The sequence below is a fragment of the Alligator sinensis genome, unplaced genomic scaffold, assembly GCF_000455745.1.
Source record: "Alligator sinensis unplaced genomic scaffold, ASM45574v1 scaffold78_1, whole genome shotgun sequence".
NCBI lineage: Eukaryota > Metazoa > Chordata > Crocodylia > Alligatoridae > Alligator > Alligator sinensis.
The window spans coordinates 713,060-731,784 of record NW_005842171.1 but is presented as its reverse complement, the minus strand read 5'-3'; the positions used below and the strand labels follow the sequence as shown (position 1 = coordinate 731,784).

General features: G+C 47.5%; 1 protein-coding gene across 6 annotated transcripts in view; it reads left to right on the top strand.

Annotated features, from left to right (window-relative positions):
* SFMBT1 (Scm like with four mbt domains 1) overlaps positions 1-18,725 on the top strand; it is a 169,711-nt gene that overhangs the window by 50,185 nt on the left and 100,801 nt on the right. For all 6 annotated transcript variants that reach the window (XM_006025869.3, XM_006025870.3, XM_014520970.2 and 3 more), the window contains exon 3: positions 2,517-2,611. In XM_006025869.3, the coding sequence (XP_006025931.1) occupies positions 2,517-2,611 (95 nt within the window). The remainder of the gene's footprint in view (positions 1-2,516; positions 2,612-18,725) is intronic.

Here is an 18,725-nt window from a genome sequence, read left to right as displayed (position 1 = left end):
TCCCTATTCTCCCCCCTCCAGGAAAAAGCCATTGTTGTATAGTCCCCCTTGGGCACAGTCCCAAACTTCCATTGTTTGTAAGCGTCTTTCTTCTTTTTCAAGAGGACCATGATTTCCCTATTTAGTCAGGAGGGCTTCCCAGCTGTTCTGCTACCTTTCCTCTGTATGGGAATGGACTTCTTTTGTGCTTTAAAGATCATGTCGTTAAGGAATGACCACTCTTCACAGACGCCTTTTGCCTTCGGTCCCTGGTCCTGCAGCACTTCCCCTACTAATGTCCTGAGCTTGTTGAAATTGACATTTTTGAAATCCAAAAATTCAACCCTGCTATCTAGTTTCCCTGCCTTGCAACAGACAATGAATGTGATGGTTTCATGGTTGCCGTCACCCAGGTTGCCCTCTATGTTCAAGTTGGTCACCAGATCCTTTGGCCAAGACCAAGTCTAGGAGAGCTTTACCTCTGGTTGGCCTGTGCACCTCCTGAGTCAGGAAGAGCTTTTTGTTGCAGGTCAGGAAGCGCCACAACAGGTCGGACTTTGCCGAGTGTTCCTCGTAAGAGATGCCTGGATAATTGAAGTTGCCCATGACGACCATGTCCTGTGCACATGCGGCCTCTGTCAGTTTTCTAGAGAACTCGAGATTGAGCTCCTCCCTGTTTTGATGGTCTGTAGTGTACACCTACAGTTAGGTCTCTCCCCCACCCCTGCAGTTTGACCCAGAGGGTTTTAAGCTGTTCTTCTTTGGAGCCGATGTCAGCCTCCAAGGAGGTGTACTGCTCCCTCACATAGAGAGCTACACCTCCACCTTTCTTCCCTACTCAGTCCCTTCTGTGCAGTGTGTAGCCCTCTGTGGCTACACTCCAGTCATGTGAGGAGTCCCACCAGGTCTCTGTAATCCCTACTAGATCATAATGCTTACTGCAGAGTAGGAGGGCTAGCTCCTCCTGCTTGTTCCCCATGCTCCTGGCATTAGTGTACAGGTACCTGAGTCCTCCAGGTGAGACCCTAGATTTCCTGTCATACTGAAGGAGAACTATTTCCTCAGTTCCTGTAAGACTGGCTCTCCTAGTGTCCCTGTCTTTGGAGATTTCTTGTACGTCGATCCCTGGGCATGTTCCAGTCAGTGTTTCCCTGTCCACCGAGGCATCAGTTCACTTCCTCGATGCATCCTTCCCTCCTAGGTCTGTGACCCGCAACTAGGAGGAGAGAGGAAAAGACTACCTGCTCCCCCTGCTACTGGGGTAGTAGTTGGAGGGCTGGATGAGCCTAGGGATCCTCTCCACAACATCCCAGATGCAGGCCCTGGGGAGGCAGCAGACCTTACAGGCTATGGGGTCCAGATGGCAGATGGGTCCCTTTGTACCCCGCAGGAGGGAGTCCCCCCCCACCACAACCTTGCATTTTCTCTTGGGGGTGGCAGCATGCTGCTTACCTTCCTCCTCCTCCGGTGTCACCATCGGGGCCTTCTCATGTGGGTAGGGGAGCATACCTGTTGTGCAGGGCCAGGGGAGCAGCAGCCATAGCCCTGCGTGTCCTGGAATGTGAGGTGGCCATTTTCCAGGTAGCTCCGGCTGGGTCTTTTTGGTCAGCCTTCTTGTTGGCCACCATCTCTATTTCCATATCTTCTTCCATCTTTTGGAGAGGGCCTGGTAGTAGCCATTGATGTAGTCTTCGTGGGCCCTGATGGTACGTAGCTGTCATACCTCCTCCTCGAGCTCCTCCACCCGGCCCTCCAGAGACTTCACTAGGGAGCACACCCCACAGGTCGGGGTGCCCCCATGCCCAGCTGCCAGCAGCCATGCTGGGCAGCCTTCACAGTCCAGGGCCAGTGGCTGTCTGGGTGGGGATCTCAGCAGTGCTGGGAAGCCTGTGGACCCAATGAATCGCCACCATGGCTCAGTGTGAGTCCACGCCCCTACCTGGTCCATGCAGCTACTCTTCAGGCTCCTGGCCTCAGGTGCCTTGCTCAGCCCAGCCCTCCGGGTGCCTTCTGCACACCTATCCATGTGAACTCCTGCACCAACTGCCGTGCCCACGCAAAACCGCACCTGTTTGCACACTCTGTTCGTGGGGCTCCCTGGGGGCCTTAGCTAAGGAGAGACCCAGGGCGAAGGGCATTCCCCTCCCAGGTTCCATTCAGCCGGTGCATCCTGCCTGGCGCAGCCCTTGCACGCTCACATGCATGCATGAACACACAAGTTCTCATGCACACACCCGCACCCTCTAAGCGCCCCTGTCCTCGTTCACCCTCTCCTTGCCCCAATTTTCTTACTTCTTGGTTCTACCCTGGCGGGTCAGTGGAGTCTGGGTCCAGGTCTTCACTTCCTTGGGGGCACAATGGGCATTAATCCATGCATCTCCTCTCAGGAGAAGGCCCAAACTGCTAATTTGCAAAACAGTCTGGGATGAAGAGAACCCCAAAATATGTATATAGCTTGACTAAAGGCATATTTTCTCCACATCAGACATTAGGTCACCCTCTTTCTTCCTCTCCTCCCTGCCTTCCCCCCATTCTAGATGCTGGGTCTGCTGTGGAAGAAGCAGAATTCAGTTGGGATGAGTATCTAGAAGAAACAGGAGCAACTGCAGCCCCCCATGGATCCTTTAAACATGTGAGTAAGATTTAATTTACTTAATTCTCTTGTAACGTTTTCCTCTTTCAAGTGTCCTGACAGTTTAGGGTGTCTTAAATCTAATATCCTAGTGGAGCATCATATCTGGAAAACTGGCTGATTACATAACTTTTAGAGTGGTGAGGAATGAGATTCCCTCACACACACACTTATCAAGAACTGATGATCTTTCCAAGTATTAGTAGTAAGGAAATCTCTTGGAACACTTCAATAGTAACTCTTGATCAGAGCACATTCTCTGGTTAAGTGTGATCTGTCCAGTTCCTTTATTTCCGCTCTAGTCCCAGTGCATTGTCCTTGCTACATGCCAACTACTCTAAGGGAACTGCTTTCAACAGAACAGGTGTTGTGGATCTTGGAATACAGAATACTTATCATATAGACCAGGGGTAGGAAATCACTAGCATGGGTGCCAGAGCACGGCATGCAAAGGCACTTTGCTTGGTACGTGTGCCTCAGGGCAGGCAGCAGGGAAGGGGTTGGGCCCTTCATGGCTCCCCCACTGTCTGCCTCTCTGCCCAGAAACGTTGCTGACCCCTGATATAGATATAATTAGGCTTTGAAGGTGGCAGTTAAGTAATGGACTGCAAATGTATCAAAGGAGATAGTAAGTTTATAAAACACTGGACTGTAATCTGTAGAATTTATAGAGTGTTTGTAGTATGTGTGATTAGTGCAGGATCACCTGGATTGCTTTAACTTTTTGTAGCTTTTAGTTTTTAGTCATTGCAGAATTTATTTCATATATAGGGAAGGAACCAGATAAGCATTAAAATATCCAGCATCTAAAAACAAGGTGTGAATTTTATCTTTGAGAGTATTAAACTGAACGTGAGCTTAACCTCTCTGAAAGCAGAATAAATGATTCGCTCCAAGTTAGAAGAATGTTTTTTTGGCTTGATAAGGAATTGAGCATTTGATACTGTGTCATGGCTATGAGAAATGGATTTGTGTCAGAATGGTCCCATCTGATGCTTTGGTACATTCTAATTGATGTTTGCTACAGAACTCTGGATTATTTTTTAACGTGGTATTCTCTCATACCAAGATTTAGGAGTATAAGATTTATATAGCACATGTGGCAAATTTATTTGAGCATTTTATCAATGAATGCATGTACTTGGACTTAATGGAAATGTTCCACCTCTATGCTCCAAATATCTGTGAACATAGCTCTTCAAGTGGAAGGAGTGACACTGCCATCATAGCTGTGTCTATTATAAGTGAAGTGAAACAAACTGTTTCAGAGATACAGGTTGTAGGCTTACTGGCCTACAGGCAAAAGGAATCAGAACTCTGTATAGAGGTGATACCTTTTATTAGACCAACCAGATATTCATAATAAAATGTCTTTATTTGCAAGCCTTGGGGTACATTTATCCTTCTTCAGGTGCAGACGAATGCAAAGATTGTAAAATGTCTCCTAAGTGGAAATGAAAATTCATGTGTCACAGGAGAGCTGAAGGTGTTGTAAGATCTCTCGGTTAGAAAAGTTCATTGCTCAGGAGAGCCTTTTGTCAACCCATCCTCCTGCGAAATATGAAACAACATAACCAGAAGGCAACATAATTCAATATCCTGCTTGCCATCACACAACTTTGAGATAAATAGACTGCTCTTTTATCTGAGCCTAATTTGCACAAAATGAACTTTTCCAACCAGATTTTACAACACCTTCAGCTCGCCTGTGAAATATGACTTTTCATTTCCACCTAAGAGAAATTTTACAATCTTTGCATTTTCCTGAAGAAGGGTGAGTGTACCTGAAAGTTGCAAATAAAGAGATTTTTTTTTTTTTTTTTTTTTTAAAGATGTCACCAACATCAGGAGGCCTGTTAAACATTTGTGATTTGGCACTAAGGTTCCTTCCTCCTTCCCCAGCCCCTCCCCCAGGGTCAACAAAGGCAGTGACTACCACTGCTGTCATGGGTGCTGTGCTTCTGAGATCCAAAAGTCACAGCCTGAGACTGAAGCTCAGCAAGTAGGCAATGGAAAGGAAGGAGGAATGAAGAAAAGATGCTGCTAGATCTGGCTGCATCGTTAGAGAGAAGAGCAGTGGCTGAGGAGGCTGGCTTGCTTGTATGGAGAACCATCAGATTTGCTGGGCTGACCTGATCAGGAGGGCAAATATATCTCTCCCAGGCCAGGTGTGTAGTGATCTTCCAGGCATGCCAGAACATTGAGGCCACCACAAAGTTAGTGTGTGCAACAAGGCTTTCTCACTCACTCTCACGTGCATGCTTGCTTGTAGGCACCCTCGACTAGCAGGCAGATAGCATCCAAGCCATGCTCTTTTTTCCCCTCATGCCCTGGTAACCCTAACCTCTGCCTCAACTCCTCAAGATTAAAACCAAGTCTACCCCACTGATGTGCCCTGGACAGTTTCTTTCTCCCTGATAGATGCTTTTCAGATTTTAGGCCCCTCTGCCTCATGCCCAGACTTTCTCCCCTGCCTTCTCTGCTATAAGAACTGGCATTTACTGTGTCAGACCATAGATCCATTTTGCCCAGTATTCTGCATCACACAGTGGCAGAGAGTGAATACTGAAAGGGAGAGTGAACAAGGTATGATGAAGGCAATCTAAACCAACATAGCTACAACCTGGATGCCTGACACAAGGTACGATGAGGGCTTTTTTCCACTGTTCCTTTCTCTCTTGCAGCCTCCAGCATTTAAAGTCTAGGACGTTCTAATACAGAGGCTGTATCCCTATCTCCCATGCCCAGTAACTGGTGATGATGCCTCTTTCTTCCAAGAATTTGCCCAATCCCTTCTTGAATCTGGCTAAACTGTCAGATTTCACAACATCTGGTGGCAATGAGTTCCACACCTTGCTGTACTGCAGTTGGGACCTAATCCCCGCTCTTCAAGCATATTGTCCCCTCCCCTCATCCTCATTATTCTAGTCAGCCTGATCACACATGCACACCAGCCTTTTTGACATCCTGACTCCCAGGCTTCTGCCTTGTTTTTTTTCTTCTACTTTAGAACTGGTCCCTTAACTATCAAGGGGACTGGTCAGTTTCGCATGCGTTGTGTTCCCAATAGGAGCAAGGAATGAGCTCCTATTGTCTCCTGTGCTCAGTCATAGATTGTAGGCAATGCCATGTGGTACTGGCTTCATTTCCCATCTGTTGATAAAAAGTCCTTACCCCCTTGACCATGCCTTCCATACTGGTCAAACACATTTGCCAGATGGCATGCTGTGGCATAGCAACTCCAGGCTATATGATTCTGGCACAACTTAAAATGAGTTGCACAGTAAATGTAAAAATAAATCATGTGACTAAAGAAACATTTGTTAACAAAAAATACAGTGGCAAGGATGTGGGCTGTTCTTTATTGAGGATGGTTTTCAGATTCAAGTAATTCATGTGTGGATGGAAAATTAAATCAATGATTTGCTTAAGTTTTCAATAAGTAGGAAGATGTAGGACATGAGGACACAGCCAGTGTTGCTAATAGGAGCAAATATGCAGAAGTAGAAATTTCCCAAACAAAACTCAAGGTACTTAATATCCTTGAATTTGGGGAATTAGATAAAACTAGAAAGCCTGGTATTTGAAATCACATATTCACTGGTAAGAAAACTTAGTAAATCTTTCAGTTTGGGAATGATAGAATAACAAATGCCTCTATATATAATTAAAGGGAGGGAAGTGTGATCCAAACTACAGGCCTGTTACAAGCCTTTGCTCATACAGAGGACATTGGAACAGTGTTAAAATAATAATAGAACGCCTTGGGGCAAATGAAAAATGGGCTAAAAAGCAACATGGCCTTACCAAAAGTCATTTATTTGACTGACATCCATCTTTGAGAAAGGAGTGGTAGATCTCATCAACCTAAATGCCAGAAAACTACTTGATATGGTTTTACATGGGAAATAATTGAACTGGAGAAGATAGGGGCTAATAGAAGTACTTCAGGAACCAGTTAAGGGGGAAATGACAGATTTTGCTAAAACAGTAATGTTGAGGCTGAAGGGAGTTTACCAGTGGAGTTCCGCAATGATCTTGGGACAGATCTCGTTTAATACCAGTTGCAGGTATCATCAAAGCACAGGAGGCTCAAAAATGTCTTATAGGAAGAACAGGATGACTTTGGGGACTGGAAATAGAATGAAATATAATAATAGGAAGTGCAAAATCAAGAACTAACACAAATTTCTGTTATAAACTCACCAGCTGAAAAAGGCAGAGCTGCAGACAAATGTCTCATATGCAGATATGCAATACAGTTGCTTCTGACTTTCCAAATGGTAATTAACCCTGGAGTAAGCAAGGTGACTTACACTGAACTTAGGCTGTATATTGCATGTCTGCTCTTTGCTTACACTGGGTGAAAGTCAGACTATACTCATAAACCTGTAGTATGTGTTTTTAATTCTTACACTAAGTGACCTGAAAGCAGTATGGAACTTGCATGTGAATTCTGTGAATATGTTTAATTTCTAATCATTTAAAGGCAGTTTTTGCTATAACAATTAGCAGGAAATAGAACTAATGGTACTGCTCTTACCCAAAGATGCAACTGTCAAGCAAAATGCCAAACAAGTTCCTAACTTGTGTGGAGGATAAGTTTCTATTCCAGAAATTTGAGGATATGATCAGGAGATTAGCTGTCTTAGATATTGTCATGACCAACTGGGAAGAACTGAGGAAGGATATAAAGGTGATGGTAAACTTGAGGAAATGACCATAGTATGATCAAATTCACAATTCTGAGATGTGGAAACTATGAGGGTAGAAGAATTAAGACACTGGGTTTCAAAACGGCTGATTTCACGTGACTGAAAGAGATAGTAGGCATGGTGCCATGGAAAGATAGACTGAAGGAAAAAGAGGCCTGGGATGGCTGGAAGCTTCTAAATGGCACAGTATTGGAAATCCAACAAGAAACTGTTCCAATACAATGAAAGCATAAGAATGGCAAGAGACTAAAGTGGCTGCACAAGGAGTTTGTAGGAGAGGTAGGTAAGCCCCAGCATGGGTGCCAGAGCATGGCATGTGAAGGCATTTTGCTTGGCATGCATGCCTTGGAGCGGATGATAGGGAAGGGGCTGGGGCTGCACTGCCAACACAAGGATCAGGCCCCTCATAGCTCCTCTGCCATCTGCCCCTGGCACACCAGCATCCTAGAAGTTGAGATTACTGGTGTTTTTGGTACTCTGCCCAAAAATGTTGCCAGCTCCTGTTCTAGGATGCCTTAAATGCAAAAGGAAAGCATACAGGTAATGGAAAGATGAGCAGGTCACCAAGGAAGCATACTAGGAAATAGCAAAATCTTGCAGGGACAAAATGAGGCAAGCAAAGGTAAAATATGAGCTATATCTGGTGTGGGATATTAAAGACAGCAAGAAGAAGTTCTGTAAATATAGTGGCAAGAAAAAAAAAAAAAAAGGAAGCTCTGGGTCCTCTGATAGCCAGGGTGAGCTGTTAACAGAAGATACAAAGGAGAGGGGCTCAACAGCTACTTTGCCTCAGTCTTCACAAAAAAAAATTAAGTTGAGGGCTAAGATAATGAAAGGGACAGTCAGAGAGCTTTGGTGAGTATGCATGTATTTAAGTAAGCAGGGCCTGATAAACTTCATTCCAGTATGGTTTTTGAGAAGACCCACTTCTCCTAAACAAACTGAAGAAATGTGGGCTAAACAAAACTATTAGGAGGTAGATAGACAACTGGCTCAGTAGCTACAAGCAAAGGGTAATTATAAATGGATCCAAATCAGAATGGCAGGACGTATTGAGTGGAGTTTCACAGGGGTCAGTCCTGGACCCAGCGCTGTTCAATGTCTTTGTTTACTACTTGGATGCTGGAATAGGGCAATTCTTGAGCAAATTTGCTGATACAAAACTGGTAAAGATTGCGAACACCTTGGAGGACAGGAGCACAATTCAGAAGGAACTTGATAGATTGGAAAGCTGGGCTAGAGCTAACACAATGAAATTCAGTATTAACAAATACAGGGTGCTACAATTAAAAACCCAAATACAAAATTCATGAGAATTGGCTGGACAGCAGACTTACTGAAGAGGTTCCAGGAGTCTTGGTAAATCATCAGTTCTATACCACCTTGCAATGTGATGCAGCTGCAGTTTTAGGATATTATGAAAATCTTCTTTGCTTACAATAGTGAGGCAGTGGAATAGACTAGGAAGGTGTGGAAACTCCATCCTTGGAGATTTTCAAGAAGAGGTTGAATAAACATTCATTAGGGATGATCTAGGAATAGCAGTTCATGGAGTGCTCTGTAAAGTGCACCACCATCCAACTCTGTAAATTGGAAGCCCAGGAGGGCCACACCTCCAAAGTGCTGTGAGATAAGAGCTCTGCAGCCCAGAACAGGTGGATATTGGAGAGTATCATGCTCAGCTGCAGGAGAATGAAACCGAGTTCTACAACCAGATTAATTACAAACAAAGTTTTAGCAGCTAGGATAAGTTTTATGGAGGGGATATAAAAAGAAGTATTCTGGCTCTCCAGTTACACAGTTTAATATGTGCAGTTACGCTGGCTGTCCCTGGTTGCAGTGCAAACTGGAGGTTTTTGGCTTTTCCCATTTTTTGGGGGTGGGGGTTGCTAGTTGCCACATAAGGTTGGGAAGTCCCCCCCCCCCCCCCAACTGTTGCTCTAAGCATGGGTGGGGGAGCAGGTTGCCTTCCTCACAAGTATTGTGTGTTGGCTGTAGCCAAGGCTGGGAATTTTGACTGGGATGTGCCAGTGCTCCTGCTGGAATTAAAACATGCAGGCTCCTGGATAGAGGGTCTTGCCCTTCCACTCAGGGTCAGACTGATCTGAGTGCAGTGGAGTGAGGTATGGCCCTCTGCATCTCTTGAGTGCATTTTAATAAACCTTGCAGCAGTTGGACACTGACCACTCTCCTCTCCCTCCTTTACCTATGGATAGTTAGGGGGCTTTTGGGGTCTTTGGGCAATATGCCTTGTAGTTGTGTGAGAGGGTTGATTTAAGTAGTTTTAGAAATAGGGTAGGCACAGACTTCTAGGGGTAGTTTGGATAGGGATGATCCTGCCTTAAGGTTCAGAGATCCCTTCCAGCCCTTCTTTTGTATGATTTAGTGAACTAATGGGAAAGTTTCTTCCCGATTTCTTCCCTACATAGATTTTTTTAAAATGAGGCTATATAAACCATTTTCTTCCCAAGAAAAATTTGTGAACTGTAATTTTTCAAGAATTCTCACTCATTTTTTCCCTTCTAAGTTGCATTTCTATAATATAATCATAATGGTAAACAAATCAAATGGTGGTATAGTATTTTAATTGGTCTTTTAAACTTCAAAATTCATAATAGAGGATCAAATATCTAACTCAAGGTCAATTTTTCTTCAGTGTTAGAAATTACTTAAATTGTTCACTATGGATAGGCATCTGGCTGGGGTCATCTGACCCCAGCACTGTTTCCTGCCTAGGTAGGGGGTTGGACTCGATGATATGTTGAGGTCACTTCTGACCCTAGCATCTATGAATCTATGAATATTTCCTCGTCTGCCTTTGTTCCTAATAAACCAGTTTCACTTTTCACTAGATCAGCTTAGATGCAGATCATTGTTTTATGCTATGGGCTTGCAGTATAGACATGATTCATTGAAGGAAGTGCTTGACATCATCTTTATGAAAGTAAAGGGAAACCTTTTTTTTCCTGCTTCCAAAAGCAGCATTGGAAGTAGATACTGATATATTTTTGTGTCCCTTAACCAAACTGTTCCCTGCCCTGAAATACCTGACTTTAGTGTACAATCCTACTGGACTAAGAACCTGGGGGAAAGGTAAGTAAGATGATTTTTGGACTTTATCTAGACATAACTGAACTTATTTTATACCATCCTGGAAGGATCTACATGGCCTTTTAGTTACTTTTCCTCTCCCCGTATGGAACTGGGAACCCAGAAGTATCCTCCTTTTCAGTTTGTGAAGAACTGAAGATAATTGCTTACATTTATATGTTACAAATCTAAGAGGCCAGATTTGGTTTCAGGAAGGTTTTAGTTCCTTGTTTCTCTTGCTTTGCCCAGTGGTATATTATAGGGTGTTGTAGCTTACAGTTAAGTGTGAGGGCTTGAAATGGAGATTTGGGGGGTTCTGTGGATTACCAATTGTCTGTGACAGCAGGACAGCAAGGACACGATGGCCCAGACAGCCCCTTATGTTCCATACTTCTCAAGGCCCAAGGTGAGCTATGCGCACTAGTCATTTGTTGTCTTCCCTTCTCCTGCTGCCCACCACTTAGGCTATCTCAGCAGGATTAGAAATACTTTGCTTCACTTGCATAGGATAAAAGAAGAAAAGTTCCTTACCGTCATCTCTAGCTACACTGTAGCCTTTCTGAGAGTCTTGCCAGCATCACCAGAAATCAGTCTTCCTGCTGATTTCCGCCAGCCCTGCCCACTGAGGTCTCTCTGACCCTCATTAGCCCAAAGCTAACTGCCTCAATCCTTCCAGCTAACCCTCCACAGCAGCATTCATAACAGTCAGCAGAACTCCATAGAAATTACTGGCCTGCCTGAGTTATCTCACATCCCTGTGGCTAGATGGGCCTCTCAGGTGCCTTTGCTGTAGATGAGTTGACTTCCCCATTACAGGCAGACAGTGCCTTGGGGCCCAACCACTTCTGCCTGTGTCTGGCAATTCTTTTTGACCTAAAGCCACAATAGTATCAGATATTTAGCCAGTCCACCTACTTCCTTTCCTTAACTAAACCATATCCAAAACCATTCTAATATTATAAAAGCTGTAGTCTGTCTGTCCATCCATCCGTAACATTTTATTTGCACTCTAATTGGCTGTCTTGGCATAAGTTGACGTAACTTTTTAAATCAGAAATATGGGGTTGACTTACACTGGCCCCTGCGCACCCTCACTGTGGGCTGGGCACCTAGAGGGTGAACACATGCCACAGCAGCACTTGCGGGGGACAGGGTCAGGCTTGGTGCTTGGCTAGCATGGCCCTATCCCCTGTGACCAGAGCTGCCTGGGCCACACCAACTGAGCCCGGCACCGCTTGCAGGGGATGCGGCCACACCAGCCAAGTACCAAACCCAGCACCACTCACAGGGGACAGAGCTGGGCTCAGTGCTTGGCTGTTGCAGCCCAGGTAGTGCTGTTCACATGTTCATTGGCATGGGCTTTGTGGACTGAACAGTAGTTGTTTTGTGGTGGCCACACCCCTTGCTGCTGTTTGAACGATGGGCACAGTGGCCCTGCCCCTCGCTGCTGATTGGCTGAGGAGGAGGTGGGCCCACCCATCACCGCTGTTTGGCTGAGGGGGGAAGTGGTCCTTCCCCTTACCAAGGGGATTTCCTGTATTCCGGGGATGCATCAGTGGCCACCCTACATGAGCCAAGTCCAGAGCATGGAGCTGAGTCATCTGGCTTGTGGGGCTGGAATTTGGTGGTGGCAGCAGTAATTGCTGTAGTTCCCAGACCCACAGCAGCTACTTCTCCTCCCATTGCAAAATTTCCAGCCCTGCAGGCAGCCCTAATGATGTGACTTCATGCTTTGAATCTAGCCCATGGTGGTCCCCATGGGTCTGGAAATGTGGGTTGGAGAAGCAGCAGGGGGTTGGGAGAATCAGGGGGTTGGGAGAAATGTGGTTTGGGAGAAACCAGTGGGGGTCCCCATGGATCTGGAAATGTAGGAAGAGCAGCAAGCAGCATTAATTGCCATGGCTATGAGATCTGTGGCAGTTAGTGTTGCTGCCAGCACTTGCCACAGTGCCTTACATCATTAACAAAGTTCAGTTGAGAACAGGCACACCCATGGGTGTTCCCGGGTTACATTTTTGGGGGCTTATCCGGGATTTGGGGCAGACAACTTGCTATTTTAGGTGCTGTGTTTATCTATAGAGGACTCTTACAGGGAGGATGTCAGATCCTCATGGTCCCCAGGATTTGGGGGGCACCAGTGCCCAGGTAACCTCAAGGTCTGGGGGGGCATCGCCTCCTGCAGACTGGATCTTGGCTTTATGGAAGCTATTCGAGAGGTAGCCGATTCCTCTAATTATTGGGCTGCTTACAAACAGCTGAGTAGCTTTTCAGGGAGCACCCCTGTCCCATCTGGGGAGGAGGACCTTGAAGCCTGACTGGCGCATATCCAAGAGACTTTAACATGGCAAATTCCTGATGATGAAAATCACTGTTGTCTTTTCGACATGTTGAGGGAACCTGTGTCATCAGAACTGCAAACTAGCAGAATCCAGGGATCACCACCCAGCAGTGTCTACAGGTCCTACAGGACATGTTCGAATGGCCGTCTTTATGGGGTGGAGCATACTACGAACTGTTGGGTACCTTTCAATGTGGGGGAGAGCCTGCGTCCATACCTGCTATGCTTAGAGCAGGTCTTACAGCGGGTAATTAAGCAAGGGTCCCTCACCCCTGTGGAGGCTGATCAGGCAAGGCTATGACAGGTCCAAATAGGGGTTCAATATAGTTTAGCCCTTATCAGGAATTTAAATTTGTCCAGGTGAAAAAATCCCCTGGGATTAAATCAGCTGGTACAGGAGGTAAGAGAGGAGAAGGAGATTCTCCAATTGCGGGAATCTGTGTGGGTCCCTGAGGATTCCCCAGCTAGGAAGGGACCCATGCACCAGGTGATGGCCATGACCCCCAAGAGGATTTCCCCGCTGAGTTGGAGGAAGAACCCTCTTTGCCTCTCTTAATGGCGATGGTTAGTGGTGTTCCCCCCAGGGAGCCTGCCAGGGCCCCTCCACTGGCTCTGAGACAAACCAGAACCTGCCCCCGTGCTTCCAGAATCTGCTATAGATATGGGGAACTAGGCTATATGGCCAAGGGATGCACGGGGACCGAGAATCTGGAGTGTGTTTATCAGCACCTTAAGGCCCTGTGGAAATCAGAAAATGCTACCGGGATGGGACAAGAGAGTTGGTCCTGCCCCAGGAAGAGTCAGACTCCCAAACCCTAGGCTCGGGCAGACTACCTGAGGGATTAATAGACCCTGGGGCGGAAGTCCCTGTGGAGGTAAACAGGCATCCATGTGTGGCCCTTTTGGATAGTGGGTCCCAAGTAACCATTTTGTTTGAATCATTGTATAAAAAGCATTTTGAGCATTTGCCTTTGTATCCCTTGTCTGGTCTAGGTTTGTGTGGATTGAGCAGGGACCAATATCTGTATCTGGAATACGTTAAGATCCAGATCAGATTTCCCACCTCTGTGGCTGGGACAAACAGGGAGGTCACTATGATCGCCTTGTTGTGCCTGGACCCTGGGTGGAAGCCAGGGGTGTCTCTGCTCATTGGAACTAATTCAAATATTTTTCAGGTGCTGACACACAATATTGCAGGTGGCAAGCAGGGCCCCACTACAGAAAGCAGCTGAGAATGCATGCTTTGCGCACCGAGGCCTATGACCGGTGGGAGGGAAGGGTGGAGGGGGAAGCCTCTCCCATCTTAAGAACTTTACAATTTACTGGGCCAGCCCCCCTGACCTTCCCCACTCAGAGTCAACAGGCCCTACTGGTCAAATGCTCCTGGGAGAGAGACCCCACTACCAAGGGCCCCGTAATAGTAGAAACCTTCCTGGGGAAGTTGGGGCTCCAGAGTCTAAGGGCCCCTGATGGGCTATTCGACCCCAGGGGTCTGAGTCAAGGCACAGTGGCCATTCTAGTAGCCAGCTGTACCCCGCAGAGTGTGGTGGTGCAACCAGGCATGAACAATGTGTGCCCCTGTTGGCTGCGGGGGTGCACAGTGGCACTGGCAGGAGCGGGAGTGTGGCAGTGATAAGCAGGAGCTCCCACAGATGCCTCCGGCGCAGGTGGTGGTGGTGGTGGGGGGAGGTGGTGAGCACCTTTTCATAAGGGTGCACCGCCACTCTCAGGGGGTGCACGTGCACCCATGTGCACCCCCTACATGTCACCAGTGTGACCAGGTCAGAAGGTGGCAGTGGTTAGGAGGGTGGAGGTAATGTTGAGTGACACAAAACTTTGTTCTACCTCTTTTGACCCTGAATGATTTCTCTTCAGTGATTCCCTGGCTACTGACACCTGGAGAGTGCAGCTATAAGAGAAACGCTGCCACTGAACCAATTTGTTTTCTTTGTACAAATGGGACATAGGGAAAGCGAAGGGGGTCGAGCACCATATCCTCCTAAGTGATCCTCATCCATTCAGGGAAAGGTCTTGCAGGATTCCTCTGGTGGAGATGGAGGAAGTTTGGCACCACCCCCAGGAGCTGCTGGATCACCAGATCATCTCAGAATCCAAAAGTCCCTACCCGTCACCCATCATGATGGTGCATAAGAAAAATGGCAAGTTAAGAATGTGCATAGACTACCGGGTGTTGAATGCTAGAGCTATAGTAGATCAGTACACTATGCCTAGAGGACAGGAGGCCTTGGACTATCTGGGGGGCAGTCAGTAGTTCTCCATAATGGATCTCTGAAGTGGTTATTATCCAATCCTTTGGAAGGCCAATAAGGAAAAGACTGCATTTATCTGCCCACTAGGATTTTACCAGTTTGAACGCATGCCTCAAGGCATTTCTGGCACCCTGGCCACCTTTCAGCGTCTCATGGAAAAAGTTGTGGGAGATATGCATCTAAGCCAAGTGCTCGTGTATCTTGATGATATAATCATCTTCAGCCAAACTCTAGAGGAGCATGACAAGCACCTACTCTGAGTGCTGGACCGGTTGGAGGCAACGGGGCTCAAGTTGGCCCTTGACAAATGTAAATCCTGTCAATCTTCAGTTAAGTACGTAGGGCATATTTTTTCCAAGGACAGTATCAGCACTGACCCAGAGAAGGTCAACGCTGTAACTACCTGGCCCCAGCCTACTAATTACAGGGAACTAAAAAGGTTCTTGGGGTTTGCTGGATTTTATCACCAATTTGTTTGGGACTATGCCACCATTATTAAACCTTTAAAACACTTTACCCGGGGTTGTCAGATGGGGAGGGCCCCCCAGTTCAAAGAGGACCCGAAGCTGCCTGGCCCAGGGGGCAGGAACATAGCCTCACAGAGCCTTTCAGGCACCGGTGGGATCCCCAGTGTGAGGAGGCTTTCCATGAGGTTATAAAATGCCTCACCAATGCCCCCATCTTGGCTTATCCTAACCTGGGGCAGCCTTTCATATTATACACTGATGCCAGCCTATCTGGGCTTGGGGCTGTGTTGTACCAAATGCACAACAGACAGCGGTGCCCCATGGCTTATGCTAGTCGAAACCTAGCACCTGCTGAAACAAGATATCCAGCTCATAAATTGGAATTTTTAGCTCTGAAGTGGGCTGTCATGGAAAATTTTAAAGACTATTTGTATGGCATTACCTTTCAGGTATGAACAGACAATAATCCCTTAACATATATACTGAGAAGCGCCAAACTGGATGCCACTGGACAACAGTGGGTTGCCTTCCTAGCTGATTACGCATTCAGCCTGCACTATCACCCAGGAAAAACCAACTTAGATGCCGATGCACTGTCTCTCCTAGCCTCCCCCTCTGATAGGGATGTGTTACAACCTGAGGCAGTCCAGGCCCTCTGTGATTTACCTGTGTGGGATTCCAAAGCCGAAGAGGCAGATGCCGTGTGTCTGGCTGAAGTATTGGGAGTACACCCCGAAGGAATCCCTCAGGCCTGTAGTCACTATGTTTCTCTTGCCTCCACTGCCTTACCTGAGATAACTGCAGTTGAATGGCATGCAGCACAGGAGCAAGACCCAGACATCTGAGATGTATTGTGGGCTCGGCAAAGGGGACCTACCTTGCCAAACCTCTCTGACTCTAGCACACCTACGGCTTGCCTCCTATTACGGGAATGAAAGAAGGTGAGGCTGCTCAACGGGGTTCTTCTCCACCTAGTGCACAATGAAGAAGGAAAGGAAGTGCTGCAACTGGTCCTGCCTCAAGAACAGTGGGCCCTCATGTTTCGAGCACTCCATGATGATTTTGGACATAGTGGGGTGGAGCGCATGCTAACATTGGTCAGGGTGTGTTTTTTCTGGCCATGAATGGCCGAGGACATCAGAATCAAGTGTTCAATGTGTGAATGCTGTGTGAAATGCAAAACTCTGCCCACCCACACAGCTTACCTTCATACCATTAAAAGCCCACAACCAGTGGAGTTGGTATGTATGGACTTCCTATCAATTGAAGGAGAAAATCAAAAGGGAAATATTCTTGTTGTCACTGACCACTTCACTTGGCATGCCCAAACTTTTGCAACACACAATCACACCACCAAAACTGTCACCAAGACGCTACAGTAGAAATATTTCTGTTTTTAGATTACCTACCCGAATCCACTCTGATCAGGGAAGGGACTTTGAGAGTACACTGCTCAAAGAAGTCTTGGCTGTAGTGGGAATAAAGAAATCACAGACCACACCGTATCACCCTCAGGGGGATCCCCAGCCTGAGCAGTTCAACTGGATGTTGTTAAGCATGCTAGGTATATTGTGCCAGGAACAAAAGGCCTCTTGAAGCCAGCATTTGGCCTACCTGTTGCATGCTTACAGTACAACCAGCAACGACACCACAGGGGCAAGCCCCTATTTGTTTGTTTGGGAGGCAACCCCAGTTGCCTATCGATCTCTGCTTCAGGGTAGAGCAAGCTTACGGGCAGCATTTAGTGCCTGGGCAGTATGCCAAACAGCTGCGGGATCACCTATGACAAGCTTACTGCCTCACAGGAGAGTCGGCCAGAAAAAACCAGCAGCGCCATAAGATGCATTATGACTCCTGAGTCCAAGAGCAAGGACTGAGCCCCAGAGACTAGGTGCTGTTAAGAAATCACAGGCTGAGGGGAATGCACAAGATAGCTGATTGTTGGAAGGCTGAGCACTACTTTGTAGTCAAGAAAATGGGGGAACTGCCTGTGTATGAAAATGCCCCCGAGGTAGAGTATGGGCCATTCAAGGTGGTGCATGGAAATCTTCTCCTGCCCATCAGGGAGCTGCATGGGCCTGGTCAGGCTGAGGTGGAGATGCCCCCTAATAGGCCACAGAGTCCCTGAATGATTCAACCACGAATAAACAGGGAACCCCTTTCCCCTCTCCTGGGAGATTTGGACTCCAAATTGGACTATGAGAGATGGTGTCCCTTCCAATTTCACCATAGTCTGGGGCCCACTGTGGCAGAAGGAGAACCCATTCAGAGGGTTGCAATTGAAAGGCCTGTGGAAGAGGGCACCAAGCAGGGCAACCTTCCAATGAACAGTCTTGGGAGAACAGCAGTCCTGGGAGACTGGTCCAAGGAAAACACCCGGCACATAGAACCTGTACCCTCCAGCCGGGGGAGAGAGGCCCCCTTGTCCAGACTTTCCTGGAGTCCCATGCAGGAACCATTGCTTCAGCCTCAATGAGAATGGAGGCCAGTCCAAAAATTCACTTATGATACTCCTGGAACGCCCAGGGAGGTGACCATCACCGCCCCATGGACCCAGTAAACCAAGGGCATGTGCTTCACCAGGGACAATGAAGGGTCCTTGCAAGGGAATATGTGGCGGTCTTACCTGCTTGTGCAGGTGTGCAGACCGGCACATGGAGAGCCGGCACTGGGAGCAGCTCGAGGCTGCTTAGGCCCCACCCAGTTTGCATACTAGCACATGGAGAGCCAACCCTGAGAACAGCTCAAGGCTGCTTGGACCCCACCTGGTGTGCAGACAGGCACACGAAAAACTGGCCCTGGGAGCAGCTTGAGGTTACTCAGACCCCACATGGTATGCAGACCGGTATGTGGAGAGCCAGCTCTGGTAGCAGCTCGAAGCTGCTCAGGTTAGCCCTGGCATAGGCCAGATAGCTGGAGCCCTGCGGTGTGGCCCGGCCAAGGAACTAAAAGAGCCCCAGAGCCTAGAGCAGATCCTGGGAAAGGGAAGGCCCAGGCCTGTGGCTGGGTAAACCAGCCAACAGCGGCTGGATTCCCCACTCCCCCCTCCCCTCCCCGAGGGCTGGAAGAATCCTCAGTGCCCAAAGCAGGGCACAGGGCCAGGAGGGAAGGTCTTGGCGTGAGGCAGACAGCGCCAGGGGCCTCTGACTGAGCGGAGGACCCTGAGGCCCGGTCAGTGGCTCCTCAGAGAGGACTGTGAGTTGCTAGTAGAATCGGGACCCGCAGGGGAGGCAT